Source organism: Spermophilus citellus (assembly GCF_964194105.1).
Source record: "Spermophilus citellus genome assembly, chromosome: 1".
NCBI classification, from domain to species: Eukaryota; Metazoa; Chordata; class Mammalia; order Rodentia; family Sciuridae; genus Spermophilus; species Spermophilus citellus.
In genome coordinates this window covers 19,070,276-19,087,470 of record NC_138182.1, presented here as the reverse complement: position 1 = coordinate 19,087,470, position 17,195 = coordinate 19,070,276, and the positions used below count along the sequence as shown (strand labels likewise).

At 39.2% G+C, this 17,195-nt stretch overlaps 1 protein-coding gene across 2 annotated transcripts; it reads left to right on the top strand.

Moving 5' to 3' along the window:
* Positions 1-1,264: 1,264 nt before the first annotated feature.
* Positions 1,265-4,274, top strand: LOC308640844 (uncharacterized protein). Of its 2 annotated transcripts, XR_014020365.1 has the most exons (3): positions 1,265-2,007; positions 3,748-3,821; positions 4,205-4,274. XR_014020365.1 is itself a non-coding variant. In XM_081278787.1 (2 exons), exon 1 carries the CDS (start codon positions 1,389-1,391, stop codon positions 1,959-1,961), a length of 573 nt encoding a protein of 190 aa, XP_081134913.1. In that variant the 5' UTR covers positions 1,265-1,388; the 3' UTR covers positions 1,962-2,007; positions 3,748-4,088. The 2 variants fall into 2 exon arrangements, 1 of the variants encoding a protein (XP_081134913.1); XM_081278787.1 differs by lacking the exon at positions 4,205-4,274 and having other exon boundaries at positions 3,748-4,088.
* The last annotated feature ends 12,921 nt before the right edge of the window (positions 4,275-17,195 follow it).

The window sequence follows — 17,195 nt, the reverse complement described above, 5'->3', positions numbered from 1 at the left end:
TATGAGTGTACCCCTTAAAAATAAAATGCAACCTACTAATTCTGAAACTTTCTGGGATTTCCAAGACAGTAGGTTTAAATGAATTTACATCTTCTAAAATCTCGATTACGGTAAAAAAAAATGCATATATTTTAAGAATTAAATCTTGTATACTGTAATCACAGAAAACAGTTGATGGTCAGATTTCCAGAGAGATATTGTTAGATGTGTAAAAACAGCTTTTTAAAACTGGGAGTATTTCAGTGTTGATTTTAATTGGAAGGAAACTATGAGATAAATAACTCTGTCCTGCTAAGAAACTTGTTTATAGGTGGGATTTCCCATGATTCTGAGAACATGGTGAACACTTTCATCACCCTCTTACCCCAACCATTGTAATTTAAAGCGGAAGATAAAGTTTTAAAGAAAAATTTGCATACTAGTCAATGCTGGCTAAAAGTAATGTAAATGAGAATTTTAATAAAATTAGAAATCAGTTTTCCCCTTTGAAAGATTCATAAATTTTTATATTACAAAGAGATATTTTAAATACTGCAAAATTTCAGATTTGGCCATCTACTTAGAGTTACAAAGCAGGAAATGTCTAGAATAGATTCTTAATATAAGAGTAGCAAAACCAAGACTCTAATCCATTTTTATATGATCACTAGTTTGACAACTGAATTTAAGTGAGGCATGATAAAATAAAGGTAGTAAATGGCAATATTAACTCAATGTCAAAAATCTTGACATTTGGATATTACAGACATCTCTGGGTAAAAGGTGTTTTTACAGTTACTTTCTATGAAAACACAAAATAGTGATATGTGCTTTCCAACGACCACTTACTGAATTATTTGAAACCAGTTTTAAATTACTGTATTTGTAATAAATGTTATGAATCCTCACTTCTTTTTACAATTACATTTCTGAGAATTCTGGAATTTCCTGAACCACAATGTGTAAAAAGAGGTGCTCCTGAGTGGGCTCCTTTTCTCAGTTTTGTGGTTGTTGATGAGCTTCTTTCTGAGCTATGCTCTTTCTCCTGGAGAGTTCTCACTAAACGCAGGCGGGCATGGGAGGATCAGGTACTGCAGCTGTGAAACCTCTGCACAGTCCTGCGTTTTGGTTTACACATGGCCAGGTTAAGGAAACAGACTTCAACGATTTGTGTATTCGTAACAGACTCTGGTTTAATGTGTTTATTTCTAGTCTAGAATGATCTTTGCACTGAGTAATCCTCTTTCGATGTGCGAGTAAGTCACTGGATTTTATTTATCTCTGATTCACGGTGGCTTGAAGCAGGCCGCTAATTACCACCGAGCCCCATTAGGGGCAAGAAAGTAAGAAACCTTAATTCCGTCGAGCCCCGTCCGGGGAAGTGCACTGCTCTCGGAAAGCCCCAAGCAATGTGCGCTTCCAGGAGGGTGTGCGGCGCGCGGGGGTCTGCACGCGCGCACAGCATGTTAACGGAGGGCGTGCCGGAGGCGTGGCGCGAGGTGTCCCGGCAAGGCGTTCCGCACGGCGGGCGGCGGTGGGCGGGCCACGGGGGAGCGCGGCCCGGGGAAGGTTGCGCGGCGCCGCAAGCGGCTCTCAGCTCCCGCTCTCCCGGCCGCCGAGAACGAGCCGCCGTGGGCGGGGCCTGCGGTGATTGGCGGGCAGGCGGGGAGGTCGGAAGTACTTTGTTTTTTATGCTAATGAGGGAGTGGGGCTTGTCCGTATTTACGTTGAGGCGGGAGCCGCCGCCCTTCATTCACCCACATGGTCCTTCGAGGTGCCGCCGCCGCCGCCCGACCCGCGCCTTCGCGCCACTTCGCGCCCTCGAACGAGGCCGAGGGGGTGGGGACGACCCCCGCCGCGCCGCCGCAGCTCGCGCCCCTCTACGAAGCCCCCTCCGCGGGGCGGGTCGGCCGGCCGGCCGCACCCCCGGCCTGGGGCCTCGGGTCGTAGTAAAGCGGAGGCGGGTGGGGAGGCGGGAGTGAGAGCCCGCGGCGGGCCAGGCGAAGATGGTGGCGGCTACTCCTCCCGGTGAGTGTGCCCGCCCCTCCGCCGCCTGAGTGAAACCTGTTGTGTGCGGCCCGGGTCTGGCGGGCGGGGCGCAGTGGCCCGGGGCAGACTGGCCCGGGGCAGCGTGGCGGCGGCAGGCGGGCGGGTCTCGGGCCGTTGGCCGCCCGGCGTGTAGTAGCCAGACTCGCTGCCCCTCACTCGCACGCGGGCTGGCGGAGGGGCAGGGCGGGGAAGGCGGGGTGGGAGGGGGCGGCGGCCGCGCCCGGGACCCGCGCGGACCCTTCTTGGGCCGATCCCGGAGGGCGGGTGGGCGCGCGGCGCACACAATGGCCCCTCGGGGAGGGGATGCGCGAGGCCCGCGCCCCTGTCTGGGCTCGTAGTGCGCGCGGCGCGCAGGGTCCCGGGCAGGCAAAGTTTCTCCCGGGGGCGAGAGTTAAAGCGCCTCCAGAACAAAGCGGCGGCGGCAGCAGCACATGGGGCAGGCCGCGGGCCGGGAGGGGGCGCGCCCACGAGGTACCTGCGCGCCGGCGGGCGGCGTGGCGTGGGCGGGAGCCTACGGTCCCCCAAACTTTGTGCGCGCGAGGGTGGGCGGAGGGGCGCAGGAGCTCCGGGCGGCGCGGCCTGGGCGCCACCCCCACTCCGCGTGGGCTTTGTTAACCCTCGTGGGCAGCCCCGGGGTCGGGCTCGCAAGTTCCCTGGACATGGCCCTCGTAGGAGGCCAGAGCCTGCCTCGGTCGTGGCGAGGAGCCGCTGGCGCCCGCCCGCTCCTTGGGAGCGCGGAGCGGGAGGGCCGCCCCGGCTCGGCGGGAGCGGCGTCCCCGCCGCCATGTTCCTGCGGGGCGGGCTGCGCGGGGGTGAGGGCGGGGGACATGGCGGCGACTGCGCGCCGCCGCCGATTGTTCGCGGCTTAGGCCTCGGGCCGCGTGCAACGGGCACCGCCACCGCGGAGCCCCCGCCCCTCTGGGCCGGGCTCGGGGGGGGGGGTCGGGGGACACAAAGGAGGGGCGGCGCGCCCGAGTCCCCTCCGCACTCGGGCCTCGGCGATGCCGGTCGCCGCGCGGCTGCCGCCGGGAAACGGGGTGGGGGGGTTTGCCGCGTCCGGCGCGGCCCGTCTCTGACCTACCGCCCCCTGGCGGACGCGCGGGGAATCGCAGGGCCGCGCGCCCCCTTGTGCGACATGTGCTGCCGGCCCGGGCTCCATGAGCGTGGCGGGCACTTTGCCGTCTCTGGTGATCATGCCGGTTTTCTGTTCTTAAGCCAAGCAAAGGTGGAAAAGAACTGGAGAAGGCGAGCTCATTGCTGCGATATCTTCAAAAGAACAAAAATTAGCAACATGCCATCAGGACCACAGCAGTTGGGGGAAACAACTCTTTATCCCGGCTTGCAGCCACGAGGTCTTGATTGGGGGAGGGGTAGTGAAGAATAGTCCCTTGGCTGCTTTTTTCCTCTCATTGGAGCTGTACAGTAGAGTTAATGATTGCTGCTGATCATACTGAAGTATTTCAGGAGCTTATTAATTAAGGCATGAATTTGATACCTAGGGGTTTTTCAACTTAATAATCTTACACATTTTCACCCATACATCTTTGGTCTTTTAAATCTTGTTAACATTGCTTAGCTCAATTATACTTGATTTTGTAAGTGGGTGGAATTAATTGGCATTAGTGGGGTTGGAAAAGAGCAAATATGGATTATGAGTATGATGGTAATTTTGAGCAACTGTTTCTCTCTTTTCCCTGTTTTCCCCCACCCCCACCCCAGTCATACACGTGGACCTAACCGTACCAAAAGCTTTTCTAAGGATATTTTGCTGAGAAGGAAGTTTACTGGAATGGGTGAGTATGTTTTAATTTTCTTCTTTAACTTAAGTTTCTCTTTACTCGAAAAATTTGGAGTCGAGTAAATACAATAGGATTGAGCTTTTAAAGCATGAAATAAGTGTTTTGGACTTTGTCCTATTTACTTCTTTTAGAAAATTAACTAAGTTTCCGTCAGCTAGTTTTTAAGGTAGTAAAAGTGCAGTGTAATACCCTTAACATCTTTGGAAATGAATACAGATTACAAAATGTAATCTTAGGATTTCTTTTAAGTTGTAGAGTAAGGAAGACCTAATCTGGGATGGCAAATTTAAGATTTTAAAGAGTACATTTAACTTGTACAAATAAGTTCTAAACTTGAAATGAAGTCTGAAAGTAATTTCATTAATCATTTTATCAAGTATTTGCTAATTGGAAGCCAGAAGAAAAGGAAATGTTTTGCCACTTGGATGTGAAGATTTCCTCTAAAAGGTACTCATGAGTCAAAATGCCTTGCTGATAAGTCTTACTTGTGTGCGGTATGAATTTTAAGTATGTAGTATGTATTTGGGAAAGGCCAACAAGGGATAGCCACTACCACTCTGTTATGGTTTTTGAAGTAGTGGTTAGTTTATGCCTTCTGTAAATAGTTTTCTACTTCTAAGGCATGTCTAAGTGGAACTCGTTTTTAGATGAACTGATTTTTTTTTTTTTTTTTTGAGGTTAAGCTGAATTTTATGTTTCATAGCTCTTAGTTTGAGGTGTTTATCTAATTATTTGTTTCAAATTTAGCAGGACTAAAGAGAACATCACCTTGTAAAACTGAAGATTGTGACCAGTCAGAATAATGTCAAAGTGCTTACAGTGCAGGTAGTGATATGTGCATCTACTGCAGTGAAGGCACTTGTAGCATTATGGTGACAGCTGCCTCGGGGAGCCAAGGTGGGCTTTAAAGCGCAGGGCCTGCTGATGTTGAGTGCTTTTTGTTCTAAGGTGCATCTAGTGCAGATAGTGAAGTAGATTAGCATCTACTGCCCTAAGTGCTCCTTCTGGCATAAGAAGTTATGTTTTCATCCAATAATTCAAGTCAAGCAAGTATATAGGGGTTTAATAGTTATTGTTTGCAGTCCTCTGTTAGTTTTGCATAGTTGCACTACAAGAAGAATGTAGTTGTGCAAATCTATGCAAAACTGATGGTGGCCTGCTATTTCCTTCAAGTGATTTTTACTAATTTGTGTACTTTTATTGTGTCGATGTAGAATCTGCCTGGTGTTTCTGATATATGACAGCTTCTGTAGCACTAAAGTGCTTATAGTGCAGGTAGTGTTTGGTTATCTACTGCATTATGAGCACTTAAAGTACTGCGAGCTGTAGAACTCCAGCTTCGGCCTGTCGCCCAGTCAAACTGTCCTGTTACTGAACACTGTTCTATGGTTAGTTTTGCAGGTTTGCATCCAGCTGTGTGATATTCTGCTGTGCAAATCCATGCAAAACTGACTGTGGTAGTGAAAAGTCTGTAGAAAAGTAAGGGAAAATCAAACCCCTTTCTACACAGGTTGGGATCGGTTGCAATGCTGTGTTTCTGTATGGTATTGCACTTGTCCCGGCCTGTTGAGTTTGGTGGGGATTGTGACCAGAAGATTTTGAAAATTAAATATTACTGAAGATTCCAATTTCCATTGTAAAATGTTAAAAAAAGACACAAAGTATTAAAAAAGAGACTTTGTAACTTCAAATTTGTTCTTTTTTGTTAGTGTAAAATGTTTAACTTTGTATCTTCAAATCAAGTGTTGTCTTTGGTACTAAACAGTTCACTTCTTTGGTCTCATGTTCAATTTAGCAGTATAAATGTTGACACTTTGTGGAGTTAACACTTGGACTATCAAGTGGTCCGATATGATTGCGATTGTACAAAAAATTCATTGTAAATGCATGACAAAAAGTTATTAAGTTATATATTCATGTATTTAAATGGATAAAAATGTCAAGTCTGTTTAAATCCATGTGTCTTATTAAGCTTGATACCCAGGATTAAGGCCTCATAATACATGAATTCTTGATGTACAGCAGTTAGCTGGTATGCACTCGATTCTTTGTTTATGATGTACGTCCTGTAAGTGACCCAGGATGCTGTTTTTGCCATCTAGAAACTTAAGTCTAGTTAACATATGTTTGCCCCCCATTTAATAAGCATGAGTTCAAAGGGGAGTTGATTCCAGGTTGCTGTCATTTCTGTCTCTGGTGTAGAAACTAAGAAGTGCAGTTTAACATGACATTTCTGCATTTCTTTTGTTTCATCTCTAGTCTGTTATTTTTATGTGTAAAAATATTGGATGTTTCTGAGTGGTTGAGCACCCCTGGGTTCAACCCTGGTGCTAAACACAAAACATGGGTATCTTGACCTGTTACATTGGAAAGGACCAAACTAAACTCAAGCAGGGAAACTTGGATGCTTTCATTTTGCAAAATATCAATGTATTTTGAATGAAAGTTGCTTAGTAATATGAAGTAAATTTCCATAACTTTAGCACTTACCTCACCTGATAAATTTTAGAGAATGTCTTTTAAAATACATTGGGTGAAATCTTAATGGACGTTTTCACCTCTAATGTATCTCTTTAGAAATTTTAAGAAGCTTAGTCTTCCAGTAGAAAGGTAAGAGTTACACAGTTCTGGAATTACGTGGTAAACTTTCAAGAAAAGAAAATAATCAGAATTGTACAGTGATAGAATGAAGTAGAAATCTAATTATTCTTTACCCAAATCTTTTGAATTGAAGGAAACCTAAAAATTGTTTTGTTTTGGTTATTTAATGAAAAGCATTGGCTTTAAACTGTTTTAAAAGTTCCATAAGGTTAACCTATCTTAATGGTACTCTGCAAAATGGTACTATCTGGTTATAAGTTAAAAAAAAAAAAGTGTATACGTGTATCAATATCTTGTTCAAAGCTTTTAAATATCCTAGCAGTGATATTAAGCCTGCATGGTGGTTTCTTAAATGTGCTTTAAATATGTCAAAATTTGTAATAGTCATTAAATGGTTACCTCTATCCCTGGGTTTTAAACCTATGTTACAGAACTTATTTGGACTTGAATTGAGATTTTAATTCCAGTAAAAAAGTTAATAAGTATGTTTTTTGTGGGGTTGGCAGTAAGCTGAAGTTATGTTGGTTTTAGTGGGAATTGTTTTGATTTGTTTCTGGTTTTAGAATGGCACGTTTTGTTTTTGATTCTCTTTGATTTTTTTCCTTAGGGATGATGACATACATACCAACAAAAATGTAAATATATAAACATTGACATTAATTTGACATTAACCATCTTGAGGTACAGATGAGTCAATAATTGATCTGGGTGAAACTGTTTTGACATTCCTCCCACAGTGCTTTAATCAAGTTGTAATTTGGAGTTGGTGTTGCTTCAAGCCTAAAACTTTAGGAAAAGAGCACTTTCTGCATGTTATGCTTAACACTGCTTGCAAAAGTATTGGTGATTTTACTGAAAACTTTTTTGAGATCTTCATTTTTACAGGCAAACTTGTCTAAGCACAGCAAACCAGACTTTGGGTTTCCCTTAATCATAGTTTGAAGAGCCCAACGTGCTGATTCCTGACAATGCAACCTGCAACTGCCTGGAGAAAAATTCACTATCACTTTAAAAGTTTATTGCATGTTTAATGAAATACTGTTGTTAGTAATTGATAATCATGTAGATTGTCAAACAGAATTGAGAGCCTATCAGCTGAGCAATAAAGATAAGGAGAGCTCAGCATGCAAGTCCAGTTTGGGGTATTTGAAAATGATGAGAAGCAAGCATCATGCCCCATTGAGACTTTGCAGACTATTCTTTGGCTTAAGGATGTTTTAGTTCACTTTCTTCTTGAAGCCTGAATTAATGTAATTTTCTGTTTTGGTAAATTAAAATCAGTATATATTTCTGAACTTTTAAAGGATCATTAAGAACATGCATGTATCCCCGTGAATTTTAAGACCATTAAAAAAATTGTTGACAAAGTTTTCTACATCTAATAAGCTGAATACAGAGGTGCATACCTAATTATGTATTTAGTTTGGACACGATATTTAGGTTTTAGTGCATTTAATGTTTAAAATATTTTTAACTGCTTGTTAAGAAGTTGTTCAAAATAAACACTGAAATAAAAATTATTTATTGTAGCTTTTTTTTTCCTGGTGGCTACTTTTTGTTACTACAAATGATCCAGAAGTTTATGCTTCTTAATTGGGAAGGTGGGGCCAAGTACCAAAGTTGTTTGGTTCACTCTCATTTTTATATGAAATCTGTTTTTATATCCTAATTTTATAGGTAGGAAATTATTTGAAGGATACAAAGCTGATATTCAAACACATACTCAAAACTTGTCCTTTTTTTGTTTGCTTAATCTGATAAATTCTCAAGTCATGCTTTTTTTTAATTTGGATACTTAGGTTTCTAATAAGTAAAAATATGATATGAAAGACTCTGAGAACTATACTGAGCACTTAAAATCTAGTCAGTCAGGATTTTATTAATCCAGTCATGTTTGTTTTGACTAGGTTGTTTATATCCTAGTGATACATTGAAGTTTAGAAGAGACCAACGTATTTTACCCCTAATTTATCTGATAAGTAGACACATGCTGATTATAATGGGTCTACACTGTTTAAAACAAATTGACATGGTTCATGGAAGCAGCAATTTCTAGGTGACCAAACAACCATAAATGTGTAAGGTATTACAGTGTGCTTGTTTGTGGCCAGTAAAGCTGGGAAATTTCAAGTCTCACACTGTCAACCTTAAACAGGTTTAATTTTAAGTGAGGTAAATATTTAACATGAAGAACAAAAACATGAGTATCTTAAGTGTTCAGTAATTAAATCTTATTGGGTACATCATAAGACCCAGAGGCCTTAATTTAGGGTCGTATACATTTTTCACAACACTTAAACAGTAATTAAGCTAGGGAATACAGAATCAACCTTCAGGAACACATTTTTGAATTGTCTAAAATCACTTCCCTGTTACTCAAAAGAATTGAACCTGTACCTCAGTTTAGGTGTAGTTTCATTTCATCTGATCATTTATACTTTGTATGCCCTGATCCTGTTCTGAATTACACAGCGTCCTTTTAAAATTGAAAACTTCCCTGGGTCTGGGGATATAGCTCAGCTGGGGGGCTTAGCTAGAATGCATGAGGCCCTGGGTTCAATCCCTAGTCCTACACATACAATTCAAGGCTTCCATCTTTCAGTGACCTGCCTTTTACCCCTCATAGGAGTCTTCGCATTTCCTAGGTTCCATACTTGTTCCTAGCCTAGAAATCCTGCCCCAGATAACTGATTTAATCTTTTCCTCCTTGTACTCTTTGTATACAAGTGTCAGATCAAGCTTTTTGATTATTTTCCCTAATGTAATTGTGGTGTCATTATTTCTCAAGAAATAGAGAACCAGAGCATTTATCCAAACCAGAATTGGTATGTTCAGTTTTATAATGGAAGGAGTCCCTTCCCCTGCTACAATTAATTTGTAAACTTCTTGAGGGTAAGGATTTGGGGATGTGTGGTTCATTGGTTTACACTCAACACCTAAAATCACATCTGAGGTAAAGAACATACATAATTACCTTCAATGAACAAGTGGAAGTGTCTATTAATATTACAAGAATCAGAAGGGAAGGGAACAGCAAAACTAATACATGTCCCATAACTACTTGAGGGTTTAATTCACTCAGCTTTAGTAAATGAATTAAGGAAAGTTGATTGTGGGAGCGGGCACTAAGGCTGTGTTAGGGATTTTCCTCAGCAGTATTTAAATGTCTGTTGAAAGACTTAAGGATAAAAAGGTAAGTTGAATCAACTTCCCAATTGTTCTAGTCTATGTGAAATGAAATATTGCTTGGAAGAGCTTATAGTGCACATCTCAAAATTCAGTGTAGGAAGTATACATCAGTCAACTAGCAAATTAACTAAAAGACCTCTATGGGGAAACAAATATTTGTTAGCCAATAAAAATGTAAACATTAAAGAATTGCTTTTGGAAATAAAATCTGTTAGGAGACCACCAGGGTTTGAAATCTTAAAATTAGCTCATATTGGGAGTGAACCTTTGGAGACGGGTAAAAAGTAAGCAATTTATTCTCTGCTTTATTAATTATAAGAATGGTTTGAATATGTTTTATTTTTATTTCAAAGAAGCCACCAGCAAAACACTACTTGGAAATCACTAGGGGAAAAAAAGAAGCCCACAAACGAGACAGGGCCTGGCGTGGTGGCACATGCCTGTAATCCCAGAACAATTTAGGCAGAAGGACCAAGTTTTAGAGATCAGCCTATAATCCCAGGGAGGCAGAGACAAGAGGATCACAAATTCAAGGCCAGCCTTTGCAATTTAGACCTTATGTCAAAATAAAAAGGACTGGGAGTGTAGTTCAGTAGTATAATGGCCCTGGGTTTAAAACTCACTTTGAAAAAAAAAAAAAGCATTTTAGTTGAAATTAAGCACAAAATATATTTAGGTTGTGTTTTAACTCAGTTATACTTAAGTTTCATAACATGAAAACAGTTATATTTTCAGCCATTGGAAACGTAAGCAACTGGTGATTTGTCTGTAGTCAAAGGTATATCCTCTTCCTTACCTCAGTACTCTCCCAGCAGCAAAAGTGGTTAAATCTCAGGTCCTTGAAAACAAGGGATAGATCGTCCCCAAAACAACTCAAAAAATATTTTAAATGAAAGCTTCTCTTAAACAATATTTTACCATTAGTATATTCTTTGATGCACTGCAGTGGATATTTCCATACCATTCATAAATTTCTCATCTCCTTATGCCAAAATTTGTTCAGAAGTAGAGACTGAGGGTGAAGTTTGTTGGGAAGATTAGCAAGAGACTCGATGTGTGGCAGGGGCACAGGAACAGTGGGTATAAAGAAAAAGCTCTACACACATCTATGTGTGGTTTTAAGAGTGAGATGGATGGCTGAATAGAAGAAAGTGACCTGGTTGTTTCTGGGAACTTTACTATTGGGTCATAGTGTGATAAAAGGATTTAGAATATATCTTAAGCAGAATTAACCAGTAAAATTCTACACTAGTTTCTTTTTTACTTTTCAGCTATTACCATTCTCCACCAGATCTCTGTAGTCTTATGCATAATCCTATACTAAAGGCTATGTGCCCTCAAGGAGATTATATAGGTACTTTTGAGATAAGTCTCCAGGGTAAAATTAGAATTAGTAAAATGAATTGATAATGGACACTAAATGAAAGACCAAAAAAGTAAGTGTGCTTCTGGAGTTCAGAAGGGGAAATGACTAATACAGTAAGTACCGTGTGCATTTGGTACACATTATAGCACAGGTAATTAAAAGGGCAGACTTGTTAGTCTAATTTAGCATACATAAATACAGTAATGAGACTCTTTAAAATTTAGTCATGGTGTGTTGATCCTTGCTTAATGTGAAGAATCTAATATTTAACATTTTTTAAGCCAAAAATGAAATGTGCAAGTTAGTACCAAGTAAAACCATTCATTCAGTCATAGTTGAGTGATAAAATTTACAGTCAGAATAAATTCCTGATTTTCTTATATAGGATTTGAGACATCTTACTGGAGTAGAAGTGCTGTATGTACTTAAAATGATGATGGAATATTAGAATATCAAAGACCCTAAGCACGTTTTATTTATTTCAAAGATTTATTCAATCCTATTGATGTTTAAAACCTACCATAATATTTTAATAATAGGTCTGTCTCCGAAAGGATGCCATTCAAAAGTAATTTTCATTTTTTTGTATAGGTTTATTACTTTGTATTCATTTGGTTTATAAAAAAAAATAAGGGACAGCAATACATTTACCAGTCATGTAATTCAACTCTAAATTACAGGTTTCTTACACATATCCAGTTCTGGATAATGATAGGATCTAGAAAAAGAAAGCACTGATGAACTTAAAAAGAATCTATGGGGGCAATGTTAGAATCATACTTAGATAATTCAGTAAGGTTACAATGCAGCAGTTAAGTAAACAAGTAATGCCATTATTTTAAACACTGAGAATGATTTAGCCATGACCTGTGCTCATTTTTAAGAAAGAATAAAATGCTAGTTCATTACAGAGCACATGCTAATAAGATACAGAAGAAAATTCTGAGATTGATCATTGTTTTTATACATTCAGTATATTTTAATAGTTTGGTGCTGCTGAAGCTATTCTTAAACTCATCAAATAACCAGGTCAAGTTTGAGGAAATCGATCTCTACTAAATAGTTAACCATAAGGTATATTTGTGTTAGCAAGCAAAATGCTTTCAAAATGTTCCACTTTTGAAACTGAATCTTTTATGTTGACCCAATGACTTTGTTTGCAAAGGTAAACTGAAGTGAAGTTAAGCAATTGATTGGCAAATTTGAACACTGCAGATGACCATACAGGATAAAATTAATAAAAGTGATTTTCAGAAAATTTACTCAAGGACAACAGAACTTTACTGTTCCTCAATGTTTAGGAGATTTTGTTTATTTGAAGAATTGAAATTGTAAGATTGCAAGTTTGCTTGCTGAAGTTCATTGTGTACAAGGTATTAGGGGTAGAAGATAATAAAATATTTGAAGAGTTTGGTCTAGAATCATTTAATATAGTTAGAAAAGAAGAGGGGAGGCGTAGCTATAGGAGGAGGGGATGAGATGAGATTAGAAACAGTCTTTGTCCAACATGAACTTTAACTTCTGGGCCCACAAAAAAAGTGCAAGGGGGCCACAGCTACTCTTACCCATTGACAGGATAAAAGTGGATCCTACTAAAAAACAAAACAATCTATTGTGCCTCCTCCTCTGGACCTTGACCCCACAGTAAAAGTATACCTCTTACAACTGCCTTTGTCCCTACTTATTTAGTTCCTTAGAAGAAATGAAGTAATAGACAATCTGCTCTATGGAAAAACTGCCTTGGACAGTATAATGATTTCACTGGGTAAAAACTTGGAAGAATGATGTTTTTTTTATGATCTTAAATATCATGTTTAGTGACTTGAGTAATTTTCTTAAAAGTTATTCAGCCCTCCATCCTTCATATAAGACTTGTGAATATTTTTTGTCTTTTTCCCCCCACATTTTAAATTGGCATTATATTTGTACACATTGATGGATTTGTTGTTACATATTTGTATGTATGCACAGTATAACAACATAATTTGACAATATCACTCCCCAGCACTTCCCCCTCCCTCTGCGCTTCTGACCCCTTAGTCCCTTTCCTCTACTGATCTCCCTTTGATTGTTAAAAGATCCACTCCTACTTTTGTTTTCCTTTTTTCTCTCTAACTTCCATATATGAGAGAAAACATATGACCTTTAACTTCTGAGTTTGACTTATTTCACTTAACATTATGGTCGCTGTTTCCATCCATTTTCCAGCAAATGCCATAATTTAATTCAGTCTTTATGGCGGAATAAAACTCCATTTGTATACATATACCTCATTTTCTTATTCACTCTTCCACCTAGGCTAGTTCCATTGTTTAACTATGAATTGTGAGTTGTGCTGCTATAAACACAGGTATGCATGTATCTCTGTTGTAAGATATCTAATTCTTCAGGATAAGTACCGAGAAATCTTATATCTGGGCCATAGGAGCCTCCATACTGATTTCCATAGTGGTTGTACCAATTTACAGTCCCACCAATGATGTAAAAATGTTTCTTTTTCTCCACATCCTCTCCAGCATTTATTATTATTTGCATTCTTGATGACTGCCACTCTGGTGTGAAATGAAATCTCAGTGCAGTTTTGATTTACATTTTCCTAATTGCTAATGATGCACTTTTTCATGTATTTGTTGGCCATTTGTTTGCCATTCTTTATTTAAGAAATGTCTGTTTAATTAATTTGCTCATTTATTCATTAGGTTATGTGATTTTTTGGTATAAAGTTTTTTGAGCTCTTTACACACTTGAGATATTAATCTTCTGTCAGAAGAGTGGCTAACGATTTTCTTAAGAGAGAATCCACAGGACTTGTGATATTCTTATGAACATTATTATATTAAGTCTACTTAAAATTAATAATGATAACTTAATAATCATTATCAAGCACTGGGTATTCATTTAATTCTAACATAAACTCTATGAGATAAGTTACTATGAAGATTATTTCTGTATAGATGATAAAACTGAAGCAGAAAGAGGTGGTAGCCGAACTGGTTCAGAGGGCTAAGTGGAGGTGCCAGGACTTAAAAGTAGGAAGTTTGGTTCTAGAACCAGTTTTGTTAACTGCTATACTGACTTTAAAGCCAGCTAACACATTATGATAACTATGTTAACAAAATTCAAGGAAATAAAAAAAAAACATTGTTAATCATTGAGCAGAAATATTTGGGAAGTTTTGATATACTATATTTATACTCTTACCACATTTTGTAGAATAATTACATTACTGTTACATTTAGAAAAAAGTTAATACTTAAAATTTTTACAAAAACTTTTGAAAGATTTACATAAAAGACTCAAACCAGAAAACCTGGGAGAAATATATACAATATATTTCATTGTGTACTATGAGTAGTGATTTTTTAAAAGTTTATTTTATTTTATTATTCTGATTTGTTATGTATGACAATGGAATGCATTACAATTAATATTACATACATAGAGCACAATTTTTCATATCTCTGGTTGTATACAAAGTATATTCACTCCATTCGTATCTTCATTCATGTACTTTGGATAATCATGTCCATCACATTCCACCATCATTTGTAACCCCATGCCTCCTCCCTTGCCCTTCCACCCCTCTGCCCTATCTAGAGTTTGTCTATTCCTTCCATGCTCCCCCTACCTACCCCATTATGAAACAGCTTGATGCTGGTTGTTTTAATGAATCATAATAATAGCCAATATTTATCAGGTGGTTAGTATGTGACCAATACTGTTAAAACACTTCATGAACTAGATTTCTTTTTAAAGTCATGTTTGTTGAGGTATAATTTATATATGGTACAATTTACCCCATTTAGTTTTATAGTTATATGAATTTTGAAAACACAAATATAAAAATGACAACATATATATGGATATATAGTACTACCATCAAGATACAGAATATGTTACCTTGTTCTCCTTCACTTCTTCTTTTAAACAGAGAAATTAATTTTAATATATTTTCATTTAACCCAATGGATTACCAACATAATTTGCAAAGAAAATAATTGTTAGTAAGATATTTCATGTTCATATTCTTGGTCCTAGTAATTATTTGGAATCTAAGGTCTATTTAACACATAGCACACCTCAATTCATACTAGACACATTTCAAATATTCAGTGGCCTCATGTAATCAATGGCTGCCACATTGGCTTCTTTCTCCATCTTTCACCTTTTGGTGAGACATATGTTGTAACCTGCATGATAAGTTCCCTTGTTATGAGGTTTCTTGTTGAGTTCCATCAGAAAGGGATACCAAAGAGATGAACTTAGAATGTACAAGAGTAGAGCGAGGTGTTTTATTCTTCCCTATCAGACTTTATTAGACTCTGAGTTGGTTTCTACATGCTTTTGGTGGGAATAACCTCAGTTAGGTCACCTTTTCCTATAAGTTTTTTCTTTTTTCTTTTTTTTTATTGGTTGTTCACAACATTACAAAGCTCTTGACATATCATATTTCATACATTAGATTGAAGTGGGTTATGAACCCCCAATTTTACCCCAAATGCAGATTGCAGAATCACGTCGGTTACACATCCACAATTTTACATAATGCCTTATTAGTAATTGTTGTATTCTGCTACCTTTCCTATCCCCTACTATCCCCCCTCCCCTCCCCTCCCATCTTCTCTCTCTACCCCATCTACTGTAATTCATTTCTCTCCTTGTTTATTTTCCCATTCCCCTCACAACCTCTTATATGTAATTTTGTATAGCAATGAGGGTCTCCTTTCATTTCCATGCAATTTCCCTTTTCTCTCCCTTTCCCTCCCATCTCATGTCTCTGTTTAATGTTAATCTTTTCTTCCTGCTCTTCCTCCCTGCTCTGTTCATAAATGCTCTCATTATATCAAAGAAGACATTTGGTATTTGTTTTTTAGGGATTGGCTAGCTTCACTTAGCATAATCTGCTCTAGTGCCATCCATTTCCCTGCAAATTCTATGATTTTGTCATTTTTTATTGCTGCATAGTACTCCATTGTGTATAGATGCCACATTTTTTTTATCCATTCATCTATTGAAGGGCATCTGGGTTGGTTCCACAGTCTAGCTATTGTGAATTGTGCTGCTATGAACATCGATGTGGCAGTATCCCTGTAGCATGCTCTTTTAAGGTCTTCAGGGAATAGTCCGAGAAGGGCAATAGCTGGGTCAAATGGTGGTTCCATTCCCATCTTTCCCAGGAATCTCTAAACTGCTTTCCAAATTGGCCGCACCAATTTGCAGTCCCACCAGCAATGTACAAGTGTACCCTTTTCTCCACATCCTCGCCAGCACTTGTTGTTGTTTGACTTCATAGTGGCGGCCATTCTTACTGGAGTGAGATGGTATCTTAGGGTGGTTTTGATTTGCATTTCTCTGCTAGAGATGGTGAGCATTTTTTCATGTACTTGTTGATTGATTGTATATCCTCCTCTGAGAAGTGTCTGTTCAGGTCCTTGGCCCATTTGTTGATTGGGTTATTTGTTATCTTATTGTCTAATTTTTTGAGTTCTTTGTATACTCTGGATATTAGGGCTCTATCTGAAGTGTGAGGAGTAAAAATTTGTTCCCAGGATGTAGGCTCCCTATTTACCTCTCTTATTGTTTCTCTTGCTGAGAAAAAACTTTTAAGTTTAATTAAGTCACATTTGTTGATTCTTGTTATTAACTCATGTGCTATGGGTGTCCTATTAAGGAATTTGGAGCCCGACCCCACAATATGTAGATCGGAGCCAACTTTTTCTTCTATCAGGCACAGAGTCTCTGATTTGATATCAAGCTCCTTGATTCATTTTGAGTTAACTTTTGTGCATGGTGAGAGAAAGGGATTCAGTTTCATTTTGTTGCATATGGATTTCCAGTTTTCCCAACACCATTTGTTGAAGATGCTATCCTTTCTCCATTGCATGCTTTTAGCCCCTTTATCAAATATAAGATAGTTGTAACTTTGTGGATTAGTCTCTGTGTCCTCTATTCTATACCATTGGTCCACCCGCCTGTTTTGGAACCAGTACCATGCTGTTTTTGTCACTATTGCTCTGTAATATAGTTTGAAATCTGGTATCGCTATACCGCCTGATTCACACTTCCTGCTTAGAATTGCTTTTGCTATTCTGGGTCTTTTATTTTTCCATATGAATTTCATGATTGCTTTTTCTATTTCTACAAGAAATGCCCTTGGGATTTTGATTGGCACTGCATTAAACCTATATAGAACTTTTGGTAATATCGTCATT

Excerpts from the sequence above, each read along its gene's own strand:
- LOC308640844 (XM_081278787.1), top strand. The coding sequence starts at position 1,389 with ATGTGCGCTTCCAGGAGGGTGTGCGGCGCGCGGGGGTCTGCACGCGCG.